Raw genomic sequence first — 25,366 nt, 5'->3', positions numbered from 1 at the left:
ACCTGGGCAATGTGCCCTGACTGGGAATCAAACTGATGACCTCTTGGTACTTGGGTCAGTGCTCAACCACTGAGCCACACCAGCCGGGCTGGAAGTCTTTCTTCCTCTTGAATTGATTAAAATAGTTTGGGGAGAATAGGTGATAGTTCTTCTTTGAGTGTTCAATAAAATTCCCCTGTGTAGCCGCCTAGACCAGGGCTTTTTTTCGCTGAGATTTTATTGATTACTTCTATTTCCTTAATTGTTATTGGTCTGTTTAGGTTTTCAGACTCTTCCAAATTGAGTTTTGGAATAGTATATGATTCTAAGAATTATGCATTTGCCAAGGTTGCCGAATTTGTGGGCATATAATTGTTCCCCTTTGGCATTTCTCATCAAGTCAGCTCCCAGGCAATTGTGTGTGTGCAGTTCACAGGGGTGTGTGTGTGTGTGTGTGTGTGTGTCCCTCCTCATCTTCTTCTCCACCTTTCTTGCTTGCAACTGTCTCCTTGATACATTTCTCTGCTCCAGAAAGAACATTCACCCACAATTTTTCAAGACAAATTTAGCACTGTTTCTACAATACAAATTGTAGCACTGTTCTTATAATTCAAATAATTCCAAACTTGCAAATCCCCATCTACATCTATTACCTTTTTCAGCAAATAAAATATCCTTTGTATACCCAATTTCACGCTCCTTCAAGTCAGGAGAGCTTATAAAGAGAGAAATAATGCTGTTTTCATTTGCACCATGTTGCACAAACCCTTTATGTATGTGATTCTAATTACTTTCTCTAATTCTTTTCAGATGTCTTTCTGCTACAACTTTCATATTTATTTTATTTCCGAAAAGATTCCAGAGACTCGCGTCTCCTACTTTGCTTATGTAGTAGATCCCAAAAGGACCATGTGTGTCCGTACTTCCATATGCTTTATGCAGTATATTTCCAAACTGAAGTATTTATCAAATCATTTGTAGTCCTCCCAAACCTGTCTTCAGTCTGTTTTTATTTGGAAATATTTAGAACCAGTGAAATAATACATTGTGAATACATCTTACTTTTTTATTCTCAGGTATTATCCTCAGATTGTTTCTGCTTCATTATTTCATTATTCTTTATCATGATCTGGCAGCATTTTACAAATCTCTGAAACTGGAATTTCTAAATCCTTTTGCCACAGCCAACTAAGCTCAGATGAGAAAGATTGTCACTGACACCTTAAAGAAACACAGCACGCTTCACATATTAAATCTGTAAATAAAAGAGAACCCAAAAAGAATTGAAAATGATGGACAGAATAGTAGTTGCATACCAAAGGAAATAAGAACTCCAATTTAATTAGAAAAAACAACAACCGGTCCTTTAAATGCTACCATGCTGATTAAACATCAGAAAACCAAGTAGGGGATAATAATTCCCTTCATATATAGTGCCTCCTGAAAATTGAAAACTCATCATTGGTGGCCCTAAATTTATATGCCAAAGTTAATCCAGCTTAAGCAAGATAAAGTGTTTTATTTTAAAACATAGGTTTGTGGAGAACTAGAAGACCCTGTTTCACTCACTTGAATGAGAATACAAACCAGGTGCCATCATCACACCAGTCCACCTTCAAGCCATAAAATTTTACAAGGCACCTCCTGGAACATGTCATTGCAGGACTTCAGATTTTTACTGAGAAAGGCTATACCATGAGCTCTAACTCCTGTGCTTTGAGCAAATAAGTGTGTCAACTGACATTATTAAAGTATAGTCTGTAATATCGTAAATAAGAATACCCCATCATGCCCTGGCCAGTTTGGCTCAGTGGTGCAGGGGTGGGAAACTTTTTTTTCTGCCAAGGGCCATTTGGACATTTATATCATTTGTGGACCATACAAAATTATCAACTTAAAAATTAGCCTGCTATATTTGGTCAGACTAATTTGGTGAGGCATGTGATATCAATTGGTATTGATTTTGCAGGCCAGACGTTATCCACCCTTGGTGGGCCCACTGACCAAAGGGTCGTGGGTTCAATTCCAGTGAAGGGCATGTACCTGGGTTGCAAGTTCGATCCCCGGCCCTGGTTGAGGTCCAGTGGGAGGCAACCAATCAATGTGTCTCATATTGATATTTCTCTCTTTCTCTCTCTCTCTCTCACTCTCTCTCCTCCCCCACCTCCTCCTCCTCCTCTTCCCCCACCCCCCCTTCCATTCTATCTAAAAAATAAATGAATGAATGAATGGAAATATACCCTTGGGTGAGGATTAATAACAACAACAAAGAATATCTTATGCCTTATAGCTCAGTTTCTATTGCTCTCCTATCTTCCTTTAAGACATCTTAGAATTTAGGCAGCTTTCAGAAAATGATTCAAACATGAAGATTTTTACCTACATTTTCCTCAAGTCCCATAGCCTAAAAGGGAAATCAGAGTTCAGGAACATTTTGCTACAGTTATTTTATTTTTTAATACATATAATATGAGGATAATACCATGTGATACATAAATGCCTGTTCTTTTCTATTCTGTGATGACAAACCAAAAGAAGTTTTGCCATAAGCACAAGGAACTATTTTCTAGCACATGAAGTTTTGGAGGAAAGTCAGGTAATTCCTGTCTTTGGGTTATTTAACAGCACGTGTCAGATTCTCATCTCTGTAATGTGTTGCTTTGCACACAATTATTATTTTCTTTTATTTAACCAAAGTACCAAGTTATATTAGCTGAGTAGAAAACTGTGTGTAGTAAAAAAAAATATTTTCACTGATGTTTTATATGAGGAGAAAGGATTAATCTCTTTGTTTTGAATTCTTTTTCTGAGACTTGTGGGTCTATTCCAACTTGCCATTACCTTCAGCTGAAAATACTGTGCTTTCAATTACTGGTGGGTTGTTCAAATTTATGGGAGTTCGGGTTTATAATGTTGTACTTTGTACTATTTTAGTTTTGCTGTTAGTCTTGGGGTTAATCTTTAATCCTAGGCATATTTATCCTCAAGTCCTAGACCTTCTGGAAAAACCTAAATTGTTCACTGAGTGAGACTCTCTAGTTTGGTGAGACTCAAACTCTACACTGTCTCCCCTGTGAGGAGTGGCTGCTAAGACGTCTTCACTCTTGTAGCCTTTCAGCTGTTGTCACTTGCTGAGCAGCTCATAGCCATGACCTGTGCCTACGCAGTGCAGGGGCAGCCAAGGATTTAGACATCTAGAGATTTACGAATCCCACCCAGGTTCTACAGCCTCCATTTTCAACCTGCTTTTGATTACTCTCCAGTGGCATGAAACAGTTTTGTTGTTTATATTTTTTTCATAGCTTAAAGTTGCTTTTGGGGTAAATGTTACGCACACACACACACACACACACCTATATATATAGGTGTGTGTGTGTGTGTGTGTGTATATATATGTGTGTGTGTGTATATATATATATACACACACACACACACATATATATATATATATATATATATGTGTGTGTGTGTAAACATATGCAAACTATTCTGTATATGCTATGGACAATAAAATGTACTCTGTATATATACTTGTATTATTATATACAAACTCTATAATATATTGATGTTTCTGATATAAGGAAGATCTTTATAAATGTCGTGTCCTGCCCTGACTGGTTCGGCTCAGTGGTAGAGCATTGGCTCATGGACCAATGAGTCACGGGCTCGATTCTGGCCAAGGGCACATACCTCGGTTGCAGTTTGTCCCCAGCCATGATTGGGGTCATGTGGGAGGCAAGCAGTCAGTGTGTCCCTCTCACATCGATGTTTCTCTCTCTCTCCCTTTCTCTCTCTGTCTCCCTCTCATTCTATCTGCAGATAAATAGAAAAATGTCCTCAGGTGAGGATTAAAAATAATAATAACAAAATAAAATAAAATATGTCCTGTCCTTTTTCTTTGGTTGTATTTTTTGTGCTATTTTTTGATGCACAACCTTGTACTAATGTTTCACTTATAATTTAATATTTTCCAATATCCTGTCTAGGAGTTTTCTCCAGCACAAGTCACTAATTTCTGACATTACTGATTGAACTGAATCCATAAAATTTAATTTTCTGGAACACCTCCAATTTTCCTGCCATATTATCTGGAGGACTTAAATTTGTTGTTTTGAAATATATTTCTGGAATGATTGGAACAGAGAAGAGTTAGTTCTCTTTTCCAGAAATTATTTATGCATCTAAACAAGTAAATATATAAACAAGTTATTTTCTTTTTTTCTCCAATTGAGATTTTAAATACTAATAGAAAAAGATACTGAGATGATATGCCTTGGATTAATTTTATTCTCTACATGTTACAGTTAACAATTAAATGGCCATTAGAGTTTAAGTATTTTTAAACTTAAAAATATTTATGATATTTCAATTGTTCAATTAATTTTTTACTAAATAAGTTTCACATTGCAAGTTTCCAGTCATAACACTAAAATAAATATCAAGAACAGAACATTTATTATTCTTTTTCTTCCTATGGTAATTATCTTAATAGATATTTTTCTATAGCAAAGTTTTTTTTTTTGTTTTTGTTTTTGTTTTGTTTTTTTTTTAATCCTCACCCGAGGATATTTTTCCATTTTTTTTGTACAGATAGAGTGGGAGGGAGAGAGAGGAAGGGAGAGAGAGAGAGAGAAACATCGATGTGAAGGGACACATCGAGTGGCTGCCACCCGCACGAACAACCAGGGCCGGGGACAAACTGCAACCGAAGTACGTGCCCTTAGCGGGAACCGAACCCGGGTCTCTCCGGACCGCAGGCCGATGCTCTAACCGCTGAGCCAAACTGGCCAGGGCTATAGCAAAGTTTTTTAAGGAACACCTATTATCCTGTTATATTATAGAAAGATGCTGTTTTGGGGAAGTGACAAAGTCATTGTGACTATGAAATAATTAAGCTTTTTATTTTTTAAGCTGTAATGGAAAACATGGATTTAATGCTCTATATATATCAATCGCTATCATTCTCTCTCTCTCTCTCTCTCTCTCTCTCTCTCTCAGATTTAGCAGGGGCTTTCATAAAAAACAAAATAGCTGATTTTAAAACTTTTGTTGTTTGCACACCTCTGTCACAGTTTGACTCATTTACTTGGCTTTCCAGTACCCAATCTTCATTTTAAGTATTGCCCTAAGCTTACCACCATGGTCTCCCTTTGCCTTTACAAAAGCACATTTATAAGCACTTTAGGTCATTGTGCCAATAATTTAAAATATGTTTATAAATTAATCAGATTTGGGGAATGAAGTAAAAGCGAATACAGCAGCATGCCCTGAGTTTTAATGAGCCCGGCATTCACATTCCCATTTAATCCTCACAGTCCCCTGCATGATGAGCATTCTTGTCCTTTCTTCACAAGTGAGATTATTGGTGTTCAGAAAGATTAAGTACTTTTCTCAAGGTTACCAAGCTATTTACAAACAGAGCCTACATTTAAATCAAAGTCTTTGAGTCTAGTGCCCTTGACACTGCAGGGCACTCCTGTGCAGTGAAGACTTCAAGGTTTCCTTGTAACTGTTCCATAAAGTTATGTGCCTAAACTCACACTGATCAGCCACTTGATGACTATTTAAATTCTTTGCTTCAACACTAAATAGAACCAAGATAATAAAACCTGTACTTTACAATATCGGGGAAAGAATTCCTCTCAGCAACTCTAAGTTGTGTGTTTTGTCCCTTCCAATTTGGGAATCATTTTTCTATGGTCAAACAATCAGTTATGGTATATTAATACACACACACACACACACATATATTAAATATATATATATTAAAACTAATATCAAAAGAAAAATATTTAATTTCTGGAAAATATCAATATGTAATTAACAACTCAAATGGAAAGTCTAGAAAAATAATAAAACTAAACGTGTTCATAAATGAGAATTTGAAATTGGTATCAGATGAAGTGGACTGGGTGCTGCTGGGGGTGGGTTTCTTATGATATCAGAAAAAGAATTGTCTGAAACTCGCATGGGAGAAAGAGTGATTTTTATTTGCATAAAATTAAATCCCTGTGTTTCTGAAGTCCTGTTTCCCTTTGTCCAGTCACAGAAGAAGTGTAGCTGGGTAAAGCTAGAAGCAAAGCCAGTGTCCAAAGCTTTCTTTCCACATTGGAGCTGGGTCCAGTTCAGCATCAGGCTAGTTAAAATCTATTAGTCCACTGTGTGTGAGGTCCGCATGGCAGTGGGTCAAGCCAGAAGTCAAGTGCAATGCGCCAAAAGGAACCAAGAGAACCAAGACAGAGAAATCCTTTGTTTAGGTGGCAGGTATCGCAAATCTTTGTGGGTTTGCAATGGCCATGCCCATTCTGGCCAACCATCTCTCTGTCTCCAGGTGTGACTGACAGGCAGGTATCTTGCCTGCCATCCCAACTTTGCTGGGCATGTGTCCATCTTCCCTTTTTTTCAGTCTCCTTCCCCCAATGTTTTGCAGGGGTCATACCTATAATGTCTGCCTTTCCCTCTGCTCCTTTCCTGTTATTAATAATTAGCTAATTACAATGATATCAATATAATAATATCTTACATTTATTATTGTGGAGAACTGAATTGTATCCCCCCCCAAAAAAAAATTCATGTGTTGAAACTCTAACCTCTATTATGATTGTATTTGAAGATAGAGCCTCTAAGGAGATTTAATTAAGGTTAAATTCAGTCATAAGATTGAGGCCTTAATCCAATAGGATTAGTGTCCCTAGCAAAAGAGATACCAGAGTTCTCACTCACTCCTCTCCAGGAACAGACAAAGCGAGGTCGTGTGGGCACACAGCAAGTTGGTGGCCACCTACACACCAGGAACTGAAACCTCACCAGAAACCAACCTAACACCCTGATCTAGGACTTTCAGTCTCCAGAATTGCAAGAAAATAAAGGTCTGTTATTTAAGCCACCACTCTATAATATATTGTTACAGCTGTCCAAGCTAAGACAGTTACTACGTTTTTAGCTATTATAACATAATTATAGTTTTGACAGTTTTCCCCAGATGCTTAAAAGCTTTATTTTAAATAGCCTTTACCACAATGCTATGAGGTTAGTCTCATTTTATATAAATTGAGGCTTAAAGAGATTAAATAACGTTTACAAGATCACAAAGATAACTTGCTAGAAAAGTTGTGACTAGAATTTATAGCTCCTGGCTCTTCATCTATCACAACACCACACTTTACCTATATGAAGACTATTATGACCAGCACTGCCTATGACTGTTAAAAATATGACCAATATCATAGACCATAATACACAGTGCAAAATTATCTACATATTATTAATTCATTTCATAATATAGAAAGAATCTAAAGAGAAACTTGATAACATTCTCTCAGTAGCCTGCATGAGGTTGAAGGTGTATTTTATACAAGATATCATAGTTTTATACCCTGTATGAGTATGTCAATCATTCTATTTTGAATTACCCATTACTGTATTATTCATGTATTTATTCATGTATTTATTTATTCATTTATTCAAAGGAGGGCCATCATATGTTGTGTGTATTCTACTAAGCTCTAGAGATAGAAGGTAAACAAACTGAAATGTCCAAGACCATCAGAGGATTTGCCTTCAGGCAGGACACGGAGACTTTCTAGACTAACAAAATAAGTACTAATTGTGCTGGGAATGCTGAAGAAAATAGACTAATATGAAAAAGTATAGCCCAGCCAGTGTGGCTCAATGGCTGAGCATCAACCCATGCACCAAGAGGTCGCCGGTTGGATTCCCCTCCAAATCCCCAGTGGGGAGCAAGCAGGAGGCGGCCAATCAGTGTTCTCTCTCATCATTGTTTCTATCTCTCTCTCCCTCTCCTTTCCTCTCTCTCTAAAACTCAATAAAGAAAAAAAGAATTTTATTTTTAAAGCAAAAGAATAACTGTAATGAGGGTCACCTTTAAACAGGGTGGTAGATAGTACCTGCTGGAGAATATATCTTTCTAGCTGAGCTTTTATCAGTAAGAAGAAGTAAGGCAAAAAAGAATGGAAAGAAGAGTAGCCCAGGCAGGAAGGACCACCCGAGCAATGCCTGGGACAGGAAGTGATTGACATGTTGAAGGGTCAGAAACAAGGGTGCTAGGGCAGACAGAATCAAAGGCCAGATGTAGTGGGTGAGACTGGAAAATAGGGCAAGAGAAGCAAAATACAGTAGAATTACTGAGCAACAGTAAGAAGATTTGGTTTTATTCCCAAAAGTCACTCTCACTGCCGTTTGGAAGCAAAGTCTAATTAGGTGGTTATTGTAATGGTCCGGGAGAAAGATAACAGTGCTTTCTCAGAGGTTATAGCAATAGAGATGACAAGCCATGAAAAGAATTAAGACATATTTTGGTGACTTGGCCAACAGGATTTGCCAAGGTATTTAATGGGGCAATAAAAACGGGGAATGCAAAAAAACAAGCATGGAACGGTGACTAATCTCAGAGGAAAGTGGGGAGGGGAGCGGGAAGAGATTAACCAAAGAATTGATATGCGCGTATGCATTGCCCATGTCCACAGACAATGGAGTGGCAAAGGCCTCTTGTGGGGTGGAAATAGGGTGGAGGAGGGCAATGGAAAGAAAAAGGGGTGACATCTGTAATAATCTCAAGAACAAAGAAAAAAAATGAAAATAATAAAAGGGGGAAAAAAAACTGGCACAACTTCTAAGTGTCTAGCTTCAGATACTGGATGGGTGGTGGTGCCACTTCCTGAGATTCTTTTCACAGAGAACAGCTTTGGGGTGGGGAGATGTAGACGGGAAGGTGCTTGTTTTAAACATGACATTTCTGGATGTTTTGGAGACATTCACCTATGTGGGGGACTGTGGTGGCCTAAAAGGTTTCTTTTGGAGTTTGGCCTTCTCATCGGCCACTTGGCTCATTTTCTGGAGTGAAGCAGCAGCTGTAACAGGACAGGAGGCAGAGTTCAGAAGCGCAGAGGGTGCTACAATCCAGGAAAGAAAGACGCTGTGTTTTACTCATTCCATTATTCCTAAGACTATGAGTTTCAGTGCCCTACCATCCTCTGAGGACACATAGCTGGCCAGCAGAGAGGAGATTGCACTTCCTGGATGATTTGCAGCTTTGCAGCACTGAAGAGAAAACTTTCAGTTTATCTGTACATGCAAAGAGGAACAGACTCTGGAGTTAGAAAAAAAATAATAAAAACACACCTTAGGAAAACCAGCTGCTAGAATCAAGACAGAGAAGCCTAGAATAAGCTGTACTTTGTGAACTAAACCCAAAAGACAGGATCACTTAATTATGGCACGAGGATTGTGGAACTAAATAAATTATATTTTTAAAAAAATTGTTTTTAATCCTCACCCGAGGACATTTTTCCATTTTTTTGTTCAGATAGAGCCGAAGTACGTGCCCGTAGTGGGAACCAAACCCGGGTCTCTCTGGACCGCAGGCCGATGCTCTAACCGCTGAGCAAAACTGGCCAGGGCAACAGTGACAACTTCTTTTTCAACAATTGAAGTTTAAAATTTTAAATATCGCCCTGGGCCAGTTTGTCCCCGGCCCTGGTTGGGGACGTGTGGGTGGCAGCCACTTGATGTGTCTCTCTCACATCGATGTTTCTCTCTCTCTCTCTTCCTGTCTCTCCCTCCAGCTCTATCTGAAGATAAATGCAAAAAAAAAATCCTCGAGTGAGGATAAAAAAAAAAGTTGTCACTGTTGAGAAGTGAAGAAATATATCAAAATACAAACACCTAAGAATCATTAGGAAAAAAATAACACAAGGTCAGAGGAGAGGTCTAGATTAGAGATACAAATTCATTCAATCGAATAACCAAGAATTTAATGTACAGAAAAATATAATATTTCATTTACATTTACTTCCAGAATCAGTCTTTTCTTCACCTTGACAATACTATTAGAAGAGAAATACATACCTATTAGATTTTTAACTGTAACTGAAACACAACTGGGCACCTCCAAATTGCATTAATTTGTACAAATTACATTAATTAAGTTATAAATAAATTAAATTATACCAATTGCATTAATCAAAATGAAGTAATACACAGAATCCAGGTAGCACACTACCTTGCACATAACAGGTCTTCAACAAATTTGCTTCCCTTTTGCCTCAGGAGGAAACTATTCCTTACTTTTACTTTTTGTTCCTTACTTTTACTTTTATCTTCTTTTCTGAACAATCGTATAAAATAAATGTACTTACACATTGTTATCTCTTTCTGAGTTATTCCTTACAATAAAAAGCAATGTCTTTGTTTTTATTATTGCTGCTATTAGGAGAAGAAAAGCAAGTTTCTAAAATGTCTATCTTGACTCAGATTTGCCTTAGAGTGTAAATATATCTACACTGATACACTATCACACTCTACAAAGATAAGTTTGTGTTTGTAGCCACCATTGAAAAGAATGTAATGAACATGCAGACATGTACCTTTCTTAATGTCAAAATTCAACTAAAGAGCATTATGAAGCCATGCTATTATAATGGTTAAATTTATGTGTTAGATTGGCTGGGCCATCTGATGCCCAGATCGCTGGTTAAATAGTATTTCTGGGTGTGTCTCTGAGGGTACTTCAGGAAGAGATTAGCATTTGAATTGGTGGACTGCATAAAGTAAATGGCCCTCCCCAATGTTGGTGACCATCATCCAATTTGTTAACCTGAATAGAACAAAACAGCAGAAAAAGTTTGAATTTGCTCTCTGCCTGACTAAGTTGGAATACCAAAATTTTTTTCCAAGTTTGTATTGGCTTTATTTATTCTGCTTGGAACTGGATGTATTTCTTCAATCTAGGGTCTTATGTTTGTCTTTAATTCTGGGAAAATCTCAGCCCTGATCTCTTTGAATACTTCCTCTTTCCCTTTATGCTCTTCATCATCCTTTTGTGTTTGTGTTTTATGCTTTTTGAATGCTTAACAGATGGGTGTTGCACCTGTTTATTCTATTTTTCATATCTCAATTGCCTTTTTAAAAAATTTCCAACCTTTTATTTCACTTTCAGGACATTAATTTTCTTGGGTCTAGTTTTCCTGGGTCTCCAGCTTGCAGAACATGGGACATCTCAACTTCCATAATTGTGTGAGCCAATACCCTCATATACATGTATATGCTATATATTGGATATACTTAGTTTTCTGATCATCTAACCCGTGCCTCATCATTTTAGATAATGAGGTTAATTCATACTTTATTAATTCAATTCCACAAATATTTATTGAGCATTTATTATGTGCCAGCTCCTTTTCTAGGCATACTGAGCATTGGTTATTGAGAAAACAGAAGCCACTAGATGACATTTTTCTGTATTTCCCACTATGTTATCCATAAACCCACCTGTATATACCATCTACATTCTTCCTTCCCATTACAATGAAGAAATGCCTCATCTCTCAAAAGTCTGTGGATTTCATTTGCTCACACTCTATATCAGTAAACTTGAGCATTCAGTTGTGCTTGATGACCTATAGGCCTATTCTAATGACATTAAATCATCTTCTAGTATGTCTACATTTAGAAAATTATCTTTTTATCCCCATCTTTCCCCCAGCTTCCAACCTATATTCCTGCATCATAGCCAACAAAAGCAACTGAAAGAGTTGTTATACATGCTTTTACCACATCCCGGTCACACTTTAATTATTGTAATTTGGATTTTGCATTCACAGCTCTATGGAACTGTTCTTGGTCACTCCATTACTTTTCTCCATAGAAACTATAATTTCTTACCTTACTAAAATGTTGAACAGAATTCTACAGGATTAGCAGTCCTCCCTCTTAAAGGAGGGAAAAACACTTCTCTTGACTTTCTTGACACATTCTGTTGTTTTCTTGTCAAACCTTTGACTGCTCTTTCTTCATATTCTTTCTAACTTTTTGCCTCTACCTAACTTCAAAATGTCCAAGGTACTCAGGGCCTGTTCTTGATGACTTGTTACCGTTCATCCTCTGCATACTTTCATTTACTCCCATGACATTAAAGATCATCTATAGTTCACTGACCCTAAAATGTATACTTTAAATCAATACTTCCTCTAAATTTATATAATCAGCTGCATACTTGATTTGGTATTTCTCGGGTATTTTAAAGTTATCATATAAAAAACTTTCTGAGTTTAGGCCTTCATATTCAAAAACATTGACTCTTCTTAACAGTCATCCAAATATCAGTAAATTGCATTTCCAGTCACCCAGATGTCAAATTCTGAAGAGTCGTTCTTGAAACTTCTCTCTTCCTCTCATCCTCATCTATTCATCATTAAACCCTAAGGATTCTCTTTCCTAAAAATATCTCCCATCTTTCTACTTTTCTCCATCTCCACTGAAATAATCCTCCAAGATACCCTCATTGATGGACAGGCTCAATAAAACAGCTGCTCTAATGGATCCCCCCAAGTCTATACTTGTTCTCCTCAAATTCATTCTCCACTCAGTATCCAAGATAGTTTTTCTAAAATGTGAATCAACTCATACAATCTGCTTACAATTTCTTAATGGTTTCCCAATATATTTGAGAAAATAAATAAAAGACATTTTAAACCCTAAAAATAACCACAAGATCCTACATAATCTTCATACCACTTACTCTGCCAACTCAACTGTGCAACTTTGCCTTTCATACTCTGTTCCAGTGACACTTGCTCTCAGTTGCTTGAACACAACACACTTTCTCCTACTTCTCAGCCTTCACTCATACTCTTATCAGGGCCTAGAATGATATGCCCTTTGTCCTTCTGTCTGTATGTCCTCTAAGTGTCAACTTAAATATTGCTTCCTCAAAGAGACCTTCTACCTGCATTCTAAACATTTAGATGTGAATATTTTTCTCTACAGAATTTATGTTTGTAATTACATGTGTATTTTTGTACTTATTATTTGACTGTCCCTTTAATAGGATGTAATCTTGTGAAAGTAGATAACACTTTTTGTTTTTAAAGTTAGCACTGCATCTCCAGAGTCTATGGCCTTGGTTTCTTTAGAAAAATAGCATTATTGTAGAACACCTTTAACATAAGTGTACAATAGATTAAGTAAGCAAAAATAATAGTACTTCTTTCTTAAGGCTATGCCATAAAATGGCTCAAATAGCTATTATTTCCAAACTTCTTGCTAAATACAAAAGCCAAAAGCAATAATAGTAATTTTAAGTGTTATATCCTTAAATGTATTTTTGTTTTGCTCACTTAAATAATATAATTAAATTCTTATTATATGCATAATAATACACTATTAAAATGAAGATAAATGATGCTTCCTGCCTTTAAAGTATTTGTAAAATGAGTGAGAAAATCAGATACAGTCAGTCAATAGGTATTTATTGAATGTCAAGAACTATGCTAAGCCCTGGCCGGTTTGGCTCAGCAGTTAGAGTGTTGGCCTGTGGTCTGGGGAGACCTGGGTTCAGTTCCCGCTAAGGGCACGTACCTCGGTTGCAGTTTGTCCCCGGCCCTGGTTGGGTCATGTGGGTGGCAACCACTCAATGTGTCCCTTTCACGTCGATGTTTCTCTCTCTCTCTCTCCCTCCCACTCTTTCTGAACAAAATGTCGAAAAAGGTCCTCGGGTGAGGATAAAAAAAAAAAAAAAAAAGAATTATACTAAGCCCTGGAGACACAAAGATGAATGTGCTGATACGTGGTCTGAAGAAAACAGAAACACTCTTGGCTAAAACACAAATCTGTGTTATGAAATATAAGTATGACATTTTTTTTTTTTCTTTATTGATTTTAGAGAGAAAGGAAGGGAAAGGGAGAGAGACATAGAAACATCAATGAGCAAGAACATCAATTGGCTGCCTCCTACATGCCCCCAACTGGGAATTTGTCCCACAACCTGGGCATGTGCCGTGACCAGGAATCAAACCAGTGACCTCTTGGTGCCTGGGTCAATGCTCAACCACTGAGCCACACTGGCTGGACTAAGTAAGTATGATATAGTAAGTCTAATTAGGAAGTACCTAACACTACCTGCAAGAAGAAATGAGGGAAGGTCCTCAGAGAGATTAACTTAAAGTGACCTCCCAAAAGATGGATAAATAATATTATAGGGAAAGAAACTGTACCATGGCATTCCAGGCAGAGAAATCAGCATGTGCAAATTATGTACATTCATTTCAAGGTAATTACAATAAGGACAACAAGATAAACCATGCTTTCTTAGTTTGTCATACATTGTGGAGGAATATATTAATCCTCAGTGGAATATATTAGTCTTTGTTTTTTATTTTGTATTTTTAAATTACAGTTGAAATTCAATAATATATTAGTTTCAGGTATATAGCACAATAGTTAAACATTTATATAACTTACAAAGTAACCCCCTTAATCCCCCAATAAGTCTAGTGTCCACCTGGTACCATACATATCTGTTACAATATTATTAACTATATTCCCTATACTGTACTGTGTATCCCCATGACTATTTTGTAATTGACCATTTGTACTCCTTAATTGCTTCACCTTTTTTACTCAGCCCCGCAACCCCTTCTCATCTGGCAACCATCAGTTTGTTTCTGTATCTATTAGTCTGTTTCTGTTGTGTTTTTTTATTTATTTTGTTCTTTAGATTCTACATATCAGTAAAATCATATAGTATTTGTCTTTCTATGTCTGACTTGTAACTTAGCATAATACCCTCTGTTCCATTCATATTGTTGCAAATGTTAAGATTTCATTTTTTATGGCTAATATTCCAATGCATCTAATATTGTGAAAGTCTTAAAAATATGGCTTTGTCTCAATATTATGTGTGACAGTTTCTTTCAAAATATTTTTGCTAAAATTAGTCTTGTTTATTTGAATACTTAAAATACTAGGAAATAAATCTATTTCAATTGTTTTTGTAAGCAACAAAAGTTATTCTCTGGTTATTTTCCATTTTAATTCTCCTCTAAAAACTAACTAGTCAGTTCTGCTCCTTCAAAGGTGCATACCTAAGTGTAATAACAGAGAAGACTTTTGCCTTAATCAAAGGTATGATTCTTCAGTCTAAGTTCAAGTGACAGAGTAAATTAGATTTTGAGTTGTATTATGACCAAGAACCACCTATCACCTCACAAGCAAGCTTTCTCTGTGTGTATGTGTGTGTGTGTGTGTGTGTGTGTATCATTACCTCTGTTGCAAAGGAGTTATAATGGAAAACAGTACTCATGAAGAGACTAACTGTAACCTAAGAGAGACTCAGCAGATGAAAATAGAGGTCCTGGTCTATTCTTTACATCCCTGAAAGTAATTCTACAGAATCTACACCTCTCTTGAAATCCAGTATATTGTCCTGGACTATAGCCACCTCTGTTTTTCATCATCCTGCCTTCTCTCCAGAAGACCTTTATTTCTATATCCTATGTGGAGTGGAGTGCCTGCTATAGTTATTACAGTGTATGATTTTTAAAAATACAAATGCTTTCAAGTCAATTCCTTTTATTAAAAATAAAAAATCATTTTTAAGGCAAACTCTGAAAAAATGATTTTGTCATATAAATCTTCATACACACAAAATAAACAAATACTGCTTTATATACTTAGCAAGTTTGAATTCTGAAAGCAAAGCGCACTAGCTGGAGGCATTATAGTGTTGGAGTTAGAATAAGTGCTTTCGGGGCAGAAGTGCCTGCTCGAATTCAAACATCTTACTTAATAATTATTAGTAAGGCATTTTAGGGGTGTGACATCAGCAAGAGATGAATAAGATGTTCCTCCTCATCTCCCCACTCAATAACAACAATTTGGCATCCATCCACAGACAAAAGTGCCTTTGTGGAAGCTAAGGGATCCAGGTAGGAAATTGTAAAACCATGGTTCTGGCCAAAAATGAGGAGAGTCATTTTGAGAAGATAGGCCTGCTCAACAAAATATTTTTGTTGAAATTAGTCTTAATTATTTGAATATTTAAAACACTAGTAAATAAATCTACAATTGTTTTTGTAAACAACAAAATTACTCTCTGGTTATTTTCCATTTTAATTCTCCTCCTCTAAAAACTAACTAGTCAGTTCTGCTCCTTCAAAGGTGACTACCCAAAAATCACCGTGGTTATAGACTGAGAAATATGTAGCTCCTTACACCACAGGGGTTGGCTTTGGTTCTGTGACCAGCACCAAAGGGGAGGAGTCTGCCCCACAGAGAGTCAAGTGATAGATACACAGAAGTCCGTTCCCCTGTGGACCCCGGAGTGGCCTTTGAATGAGGTCCAGCTCCTCTCAGCCATGGCCCAGAGCCCCTGGAAAACCCTACTTTAGATAATCACCCTCACATCAGGAGCCTGTGTGGAAGTCCAGGAGTCCAGCATAGAAGTTTCAGCACACTGTTGGAGTGAAAACATCTGAAAGTAGATGCCACGAAGACAGTAAGAGGAATAACTTGACTTTACCCACTCCACCTCTCCCCCAGGGCAACAGAGCTCAGTGCCAGGATTACTCCCAGGGGCCAGAAGAGCAAGTGATTGAGTGCCTGCCTGGCTTTCCCCGCTGTGGGGGCATGCCAAGAAGGCCATTTCTCTCTCTCTCCACCCAGAGCACTGAGTTCTGAGCTACACAGTCAGGGGTTGGTGAGCAGCTGGAAGAACAGCAGGTAGGGCTCTGAACAGCACACATCAAAGGAACTCCGATCCGACTAACCTGTCATGGACTCCTCTGGAAGCCAGCCCACAAGCCACCGGGGATCTCGCCTACAGAGCCTCCAGCTGCCCGGTTATAAGACGAATACATTCTGGAGATCTAACGTACAGCATGATGATTATAATTCACAATACAGTAATGTATACTTGAAAGTTGCCAAGAAAGTAAATCTTAAATGTTACCACACACAGAAAGGTGATTATGTGAGGTGATGGAGGTGTTTGTTAACTAGCCCTACTATGCTAATCACCTCATAATATATCCATGTATCAAATCGTCATATTGTATATCTTAAATCTACATAATGTTACATGCCAAGTTTATCTTGATAAATCTAAAAAAAATTTAAATAAATAAAAGGGCCTTGTAAACTTTAAAAAAAAATTTTTTGAGGCAACACAATTCAATTAATAATAAACCTCTCTCTGTTGTTTGTTTTTTTTTTACTCCCGACCTGAGGATATTTTTCCATAGATTGTCAGACGGAGTGGGAGTGGGGAGGAAGAGAGAGAAGGAGAGAAGCGTTGATGTAAGAGAGACACATTGACAGGTTGCCTCCTGCACGACCCCGACCAGAGCCAGGAATTGAACCGCGACCTAGGTACCTTATGCCCTTAGCCAAATTGAACCCGAAACTCTCTGGTCTGCAGGCGGATGCTCTAACCACTGCGCCAGACCAGCCAAGGAAGCCTCTCTAATTTTTGCCTTTAACCATAATCCCATAATACCAGTTTTTACCCCATTTTCCTTAATGTACTTATTTTCTTTTTCATCTTGTTTTTATGGCTGTATCCCTTTATTTGGCTTCAGATCACTGTAAATCTAAAATCTTGCAATGCTCTCAAAGTTGAAATTTGCAATGGAAAAATGAAATCACCTTAAAAATGATATATGGCCAATGAAATGTAAAGAAGTAGAGTCCAAATACAATACCACAGGCACACACACACACAGAAACACTCATTGTTTGGGCTTGACATAATTGCTTATAGGTATTGATCTAAGCTAATGTTAATTAGATGCACATTTTGGATTTGGCAACAGATTTCTTGGATAACACTAACCAATATGCCTATGTGCTCATCTAATTCTGAAATTACTGGCAAAATTCAACTCTTCTGGAACATCATGCACTTTTTTCACAAGTGTTACTAAATTCTTATTTTCTCATTGGGAATAAAATTTTTAAGCACAATCTTTGAAACTGAAGCAGCAAAAGTGCAACCTAAATGATCTAGAAAGCTGTTCTTTAGTTTTTGATGTTTTTCATTACAGTTTTTTCATATCTTACTCCTGAAAATATTTTAATTTGCTAATACGTAGTTAAAATAAGCAGGCCTAGAATTTTGACTTAAAAATATGTAATGATCCACTTGAGAACATTTGAGCAGACAGAGGTATAGAGAAGTGATAGGGTATGTGTGGACCATGGGATGGTTTTTCAAACATATGCTCAGAGGAGTTTCTAATCAAAACAAGGAGTGTTTTGTCATATAGAGCTGACTATTTCCAATTCTGACTTATAAAAAGAATAAATTCTGCCCTGAAAACTATGATTCCTGGAATTTTTTTTTTCTGGTTTTCAGTATTTTATTTCATTCCCTAGACTGATTTTCTTTTCTTTCACAACCAAAGCTCAAAATCATTTATCCTGCATTAACTTAACATGGCAGCTAAGAACAGCTGCAGGCATTCTAGTCTAACCTGTACAGGATCCCAAAATCAAAGGTCTTTTTTTCTTTCTGATACATGAAGAAAAGGTGCCCAAAGCTTCTTCTCACTAGCAGAAGACATGCATTTCCATCTTGCCTATGTGATTAAAGTGGATTCTTAACTTCGAAAAATAGGCAGTATTACTGAAGAGCTGCGTCACTTGACCCCTTCCTTTACTAGTAAGGACAGTGCGTGGTGGCAATGTCCATATTACCATGGAAAATAAATCCATTGCTCAGAATCTGGATGAGTCTTTCAGCTTCAGGAATATCTAATATCAATCAATCTTAAAAAAAAAAAAAAAAAACCATGTAGAACACTTTTTATTTTAAAAGTCAAGGGGCTTAGGAGAGGAGGGACTGGGGAGTTATTATTTAATAGGCATAGAATTTCAGTTTTGCCGGATGTAAAAAGTTCTGGAGATGGATGGTGGTGATGGTTTCACTACAATGTAAATTACTTAATATCACTGAACTGTACACTCAAAGATGATTTAAATGATAATTTTATATTATATGTTTTTATCACAAGAAAACATTTGAAAAAGTCAGGGGACATTTTATTATATCTCTATGATAAAGCAGTTTGTACCTGTAGATTCAAGGTAAAGTTCTAAAAGTTTACTTTATTTTACTGTATCTGAAACTATGAAAGACACCAAGAGTATAACTAGATATGAACTACAAAAAAAGAAATCTAAAGTTACAAAAGGATTATCACACATATTGCAGATAATTTACTAATCTGACAACACCACTCTTTATCAACTAGTATTTCCTTTGTTTGCCTCTGATCACTCAAATTGAAAACACAACCTTCCAGCCCTGGCCAGTTTGGCTCAGCAGTTGAGCCTCAACCTGTGGACCAGAGTCCCAGGTTCAGTTCCTGCTAGGAGCACATACCACAAAAAAGAGAAGGGAAGGGAAGGGAAGGGAAGGGAAGGGAAGGGAAGGGAAGGGAAGGGAAGGGAAGGGAAGGGAAGGGAAGGGAAGGGAAGGGAAGGGAAGGGAAGGGAAGGGAAGGGAAGGGAAGGGAAGGGAGAAATCAAACACAACCTTCTGAATGCCCTGGTTAGCCCCCAGAAAGCTTAGGTTTTATACTTACCACTCAATCTGCACCTTTATCAAAACATTAACTATTATCTCAGTACATACAGAAATCAGTTGCGTCTTCTCTATCTCCTTTTCATTCAAAGATTTCTATCTGAAATTTCTAAAAATTCCCTTTCTCAAGAAAAGTCTAATAAGTGAATAATAAAAGCCTGAGTCTGGGATTTAAGATTTCCCTTTTTACGTTTGGCTTATAAAAACGTGTTTTTTTAAATTTAGTTATAGTTGGTGTACAATATTATATTAGTTATAGTTATTTTAGGTGAACAATATAGTGATTCAACATGTTCACATCTTATAATGTGATCACCCCATTAATTCTAATAATCATCCGTCACTGCCAATCAATCTTTGTATCAAGTTACAATAAAATTTGTCAAGACATGCTAACAGATTTGAATCATCTCTATCCCAGTCCCTTATCTTGCCTAAAAATCTCAGCAGTTTCAGGAACTGGACCAAGTTTGCTGCTTAGCATTTATATCCTGCCTGTGCTGGTGCCATTGTTCAGCCATGACCCACACAGGGCAGCTGCGCACAGCACCTACATACCTATCATTGCTCAAGGTTTGCCTTCAAACAGCTCCTTGCTTTAACATTTTATGAGGGACAGGATTCCAATCTCAGTTTAACAATTTCAGCATTTCACAAAGCAAGGCACTTTCCTTCACCCAAGAGCTTGCTACTGCATTTACAGAAAACCTGGGGTCCTGAGTTTAATATCTGACATCACTCCACAGGATTTTGTGAGCAGAAGCCTAACAAATAAATAAAATGTATCAATTGTTTTACTGTAAAAAAAAGCCTTTCACTTAGGATCTTTAAGATTTTTTAAGTATATTTTTATTGGTTTTTAGAGAGAGAAGAAGGGAGAGAGAGATAGAAACATCAATCTGAGAAAACATCAATTGGCCACATCCTGTAGGATCAAGCCTGCAACCCAGGCATGTGCACTGACCAGAAATGGAACCGGGACCTCTCAGTCCATGGGAAGATGCTCAATCCACTGAGCCACACTGGCCGGGCCACATACATGATCTTAAGGTCCTTGTTGCAAAACATGTAGTAACTTATTAGATTTCCTTTAAAAAATCTAAAAGAGCCAAACAGGTATGGCTCAGTGGATTGAGGGTTGTCCCATGGACTAAAAGGTCCTGGTTCAATTCCTGATCAGGGCACATGCCCGGGTTGTGGGCTCAATCCCCAGTAGGGAGCGTGCAGGAGGTGGCCAATCAATGTTTCTCTCTCACATTGATGTTTCTATCTTTCTCTCCCTTCTTCTCTCTCTAAAAATCAATAAGAATATATTGAAAGAAAAATGTCAAAGATAAAATATCTTTGAAAAACGAAGATCAGTCTGACCCGTATGGCTCAGTGGTTGAGCATCAAACCATGCACCAAGAGGTCGCCTGTTCAATTTCCCATGTGGGCCCAATCCCCAGTGAGGGGTATGCAGGAGGTAGCCAATCGATGTTCTCTCTCATCTATGTTTCTATCTCTCCCTCTCCTTTTCTCTCTCTCTAAAACAATAAAGGGGAGGGGGGGAGATCATATATGTGTGAATAATAAGGCATCTGATACTTCTGTTGTAAATGCATTTTAACTTAATGAAATTCTGCACAATCACTTTAATTTCCTATTGTTCTGGACTTTCACTTGATGCTTAGAAGTCACTTGAAAAGACTCTGATAGCCTATGTAGCTCTTCAGCTATTGTTAGAAAACAAGTTCATGCATTGGGAGTCTGTGGTCAGTCTGCATAAAAACATTCATTTGCTGACACTGTATTTAACATATTAGCCTACACCATTCACATTGTCATAGATAGTAATAAATATGGCTCTTCCTTGTATTCCACAAATATAGGAATAAAAAATAGGAGAGATAAAAGGAAAACATCTAAATACAATTCATCGAGGGGGATGCAATTTAAGGAATCCTGAGAGCTGCCCTGGACAGTTGTTCTCAGTGGTTAGACCATCGGCCTGTGGACCAAAGGGTTGTAGTTCTTCCCTGGCCCTGGTCAGGTTCGTCCAGGAGGCAACAAGTCAATGTGTCCCTCTCATGTTGATGTTTCTCTCTCTCACCCTCTTTCTCCCTCCCTCCCACTCTATCTGAAGATAAACAGAAAAATATCCTCGGGTCAGGATAAGAAAAAAAATCAATTATTCCTTAGACATGCTATGCATGTAACTGTGCTGCCAGGAAAAATATGATTTGCAGAAAGCTATTGCAAGAAATATATGTAATGTCTTTCAAATATTCCAAATATGACCTTTTTCTTCTTGTCTCCTAGGTTGTAAAAATGATGATTATTGTTGTGGTGACATTTGCCATCTGCTGGCTGCCCTACCATATTTATTTCATCCTCACTGCAGTCTATCAACAACTAAACAGGTGGAAATACATCCAGCAGGTCTACCTGGCGAGCTTTTGGCTGGCAATGAGCTCAACCATGTACAATCCCATCATCTACTGCTGTCTGAATAAGAGGTAAAAACAAAGTTACCAAATGCAAGTTTCTTGTCACCCCTGGCTTAATGTTATTCCAGCTTCTAGGTGCAAATTTAAAATGCAAACGGGAGGAAAAATTTAAAGATTCACTGAGAAGAGCACAGGGCTGGGTATTTTTCTAGACTCTCCCCTACTTTGTATATCCAACCTTACCAGTCATACCCTCAACACAATGTTCTTAGAGGTTCTAACTGGGCAGTTTTTATATGGGCCAAATCCTTCCTCCAAACCTTTCATAATTTTATCTGCAAAAGAAAAAGGAATGCGCTTACAATGAAGGAGGCAAGTGGAGAATGTGCTCAGGTCCTCAAAGAAATGCAGATACTTTGCAGACATGCACAGATGGTGGCATTGTGAGTGCATTCTACTAAGGAGGATGTTTTGTAAGTAAACTTCTAAATAGATGTTGCTGAGTGTGATAGAAGCAACAGTACAGGCAAGGGAAATTCCAGTCTGCCTTCCTGCATAATGAGATCCATGGGAAAGGGTGTGAAGAAGGCGGGGTGGTCAGGAAAAAGCTATTTTTAAAGTAAAGCTAAAAAAAACGGAGGAATATTTACAGTTAAATTTAAGACTGGAAAAAAGCTTAAATGTGGTTTCCTGGTAAAAATCACTTTGTTTATAAGTCACTACATGGATAGCAGGGTGAATTTCATAAGGTTGATAATTCCTTAATAAACCAATGTGTATTGAGCTACTTTGAGCACAGGAAGAAACAGAACTTCATGTAAGTAACTGCGCAAACTCTCTTTCCAAGTAGGTGTCCACCTCCCTGTGCCTTCAGTTTGTTAAATACTTAATTGTTATGTTTTTTATTAATTGCATAAGCCATATATCAATTCAAGCCACCCACAAGCAGCACATCTGTTTTTAATCAATTTCATTAAATGGTTTACAAAGCCAAGGATTTTACACTTTCATACGTGATTAAATAAAAACCATCAAGATTAGGGAGCATTTGAGATCTTAGTCTCTGGCACATGTTGTCAATTTGGCTCAAATAAACTCTTATAAAAATTCAAAGAAAAAAAAATCAAGTTTAGCAATTAATTCCAGCATGAAATAAGATTTTAATTTACTGGGGGGTGGGGGGAAGCTGTTTCAAAATATGTCATCTTTAAGTGCCTTAACTAGCAAGACTAACTCAATTACATGTATGCAGATGTCTAAAATTACTGAAGATATGTACACTTTTCTTGGGCATATTGATTACCTGACGCTGTGCTTTCACGCTGATGAATTGCTTCTCCTTGATGGGACATTAAGATTCAAAGCAAACAAGGAGAACTGAACTGACTAGTACCAATACTGTGGCGTCAGTTCTAAGAGTTTGACTAGAAAATCAGACTCAAAACCCTAGTTGGCTGACATGTCTTACGCAGGGCCTTCTGTGGCAGATGAAAGAAATGTCCTGCAAACATGGCTTTTTCTCCCTGTGGCCTACTTCTCAGATTTCGAGCTGGCTTCAAGAGAGCCTTCCGCTGGTGTCCTTTGGTCAAAGTTTCCAGCTATGACGAGCTGGAGCTCAAGACCACCCGGTTCCACCCGACTCGGCAGAGCAGCCTGTACACCGTGAGCAGGATGGAGTCCATGACCGTGGTGTTCGACCCCAGCGACTCGGACAGCGGCAGATCCAGCAGGAAGAAGAGAGGGGCTCCCAGGGACCCGAGTTTCAACGGCTGCGCCCGCAGGAATTCCAAATCTGCCTCCACCACCTCCAGTTTCATAAGCTCGCCCTACACCTCTGTGGATGAGTATTCCTAAATCCCGCCTGAGGCCACCCTGGTGCCAGCCGGGGCCCCATTCTCCTCCCTGAGCTCCATCCTCTCCCCAAAGGGAAGGGCAGTGTCCGGGCAGCTCTGCTGCCTTCCACCCAGAAACGTAGTTTATAAATATACTAAAGACACAGGATATTTGCCTCCCTCAAAAATAAAATGAGCTTTAAATTTATTCTTCGAAATGTCTAAATTATTATATGTATCAAACAGAAAATTATTTCTGAAAAATGTAAAGTGTTTTTTCTCTCATTTAAAAATTGCGATATACATTAGTGAAATTGAAGTGACATATGATTTTACAAAAGATTAAAGAAGCTTTAAAATACAATATTGTGAGTGAATAAAACAAAATCTATATAAAATAAAACAACTTCATCCATAGTTAGAAACAGAAAACAAATTAAATGATTAATTTCTCCACCAGAATGATGGAAAAATAACCTCAAATGGTAGAAATTAATGAAAATTTGTGTTCAAGAGAACTCATTTTGTAGAATGATTTAAAAGTTTTCATTTAAAATGTTAACATTTTAAAATTATCTCCTTAAAATGTAACTGAAAAGGAAATCTAGTCAAATTATTAAGCAGCTACATGTCATTCTCTTTTTTTTTTTCCTGAGAAAGTGGCTTCCAAAGAAAAAAAGTAATCATTCCCTTTTGACCATTACATATTTTAAAGTGCTAAACTAAGAAATAGTCAAAGTTGGACCTTAAAAGGACAAAGCAAAATCCTATGATCCTCTTTATTTTGCATAAATATTTAAGAAAAAGAATTTTTTTTAACTCATTGAGGTAACATTGCTTAATAAAATTGTATATGTTTCAGGTGTACAGTTCTATAATACATCATCTTATATTGTGTGTTCACCACCCCCAGTCAACCTCCTTCATCAGCCTTGACCCTCTCCTACCTCCTCTAACCCCTCCTTCCCTCAGGCAGTTACCATACTGTTGTCCGTGTCCAGGTGTAGATTCATAAAACACCAACCATGCCTTCTAATGAAGAAGGGAAGAATTTCATTTATCTCTGAAACTGGCTACCAATTTTTAGGCAAGAATTAAAAATAACAATTCACAGTTATGATGGCAAACAGGGGTATCTACCAGCTCAAAAGAAACATGTATTTCTCCTCCATAACTCAAGGAAAAGTTTAAGGTGGACATCAACTTTATAAATAGTACAGAGACCATTTCCTCTCCTCCTCTCTCCTTATTAAAGCAAAGAGTCAGAGCTGGGGGAAATATCAGAAAATTCATGTAAAGACAAGTCTTAGAGAAAAAATAGTTTATGTGCTGCCTTATGTATTAATATACATATAAGTAAATCAGGCAAGATATAGAAATCAACTATTACAATAGAAAATTAGACCATAGTTTGGATACATATGAACTAATACCCAGCAAACAGGAGAGTAATGCACACCTTCCCCCAGAGAGAGCTTTCCTTTGTTTGCTTAGATATTTCAGAAGTCTCACCCACGCCCCAAAAGAAATGAGCTAGTGATCCTAAAGCAGCATCTGTTTCACTTCAAGAAAAAATAAAATGATGCATTTCTGAGAGCCATAACAAAACAAGGTATACCATTAAGTGTAGAATTATTTTCCAGGCATCAGTGTTTATTTATAAATCACCTTTCATTGAATTAGAGATACTGTCGATCCTGCTCAAGAAAGTAAAACTTTCTGAAATGTGGATATATAGTGCAAAC

At 37.5% G+C, this 25,366-nt stretch overlaps 1 protein-coding gene across 1 annotated transcript in view; it reads left to right on the top strand.

Annotated features, from left to right (window-relative positions):
- Positions 1–23,685, top strand: part of TACR3 (tachykinin receptor 3) — a 69,785-nt gene extending 46,100 nt beyond the window's left edge. The window contains exons 4-5 of the mRNA XM_036277794.1: positions 21,662–21,858; positions 23,331–23,685. Coding sequence (XP_036133687.1) covers positions 21,662–21,858; positions 23,331–23,643 — 510 coding nt within the window. The 3' untranslated portion in view covers positions 23,644–23,685. The remainder of the gene's footprint in view (positions 1–21,661; positions 21,859–23,330) is intronic.
- Positions 23,686–25,366: the final 1,681 nt, after the last annotated feature.

The sequence above is a fragment of the Molossus molossus genome, unplaced genomic scaffold (assembly GCF_014108415.1).
Source record: "Molossus molossus isolate mMolMol1 unplaced genomic scaffold, mMolMol1.p scaffold_m16_p_1, whole genome shotgun sequence".
In the NCBI taxonomy this organism is placed as follows: domain Eukaryota; kingdom Metazoa; phylum Chordata; class Mammalia; order Chiroptera; family Molossidae; genus Molossus; species Molossus molossus.
Note: the sequence above shows the minus strand (reverse complement) of the source record. Positions and strands in the feature narration are given on the sequence as shown.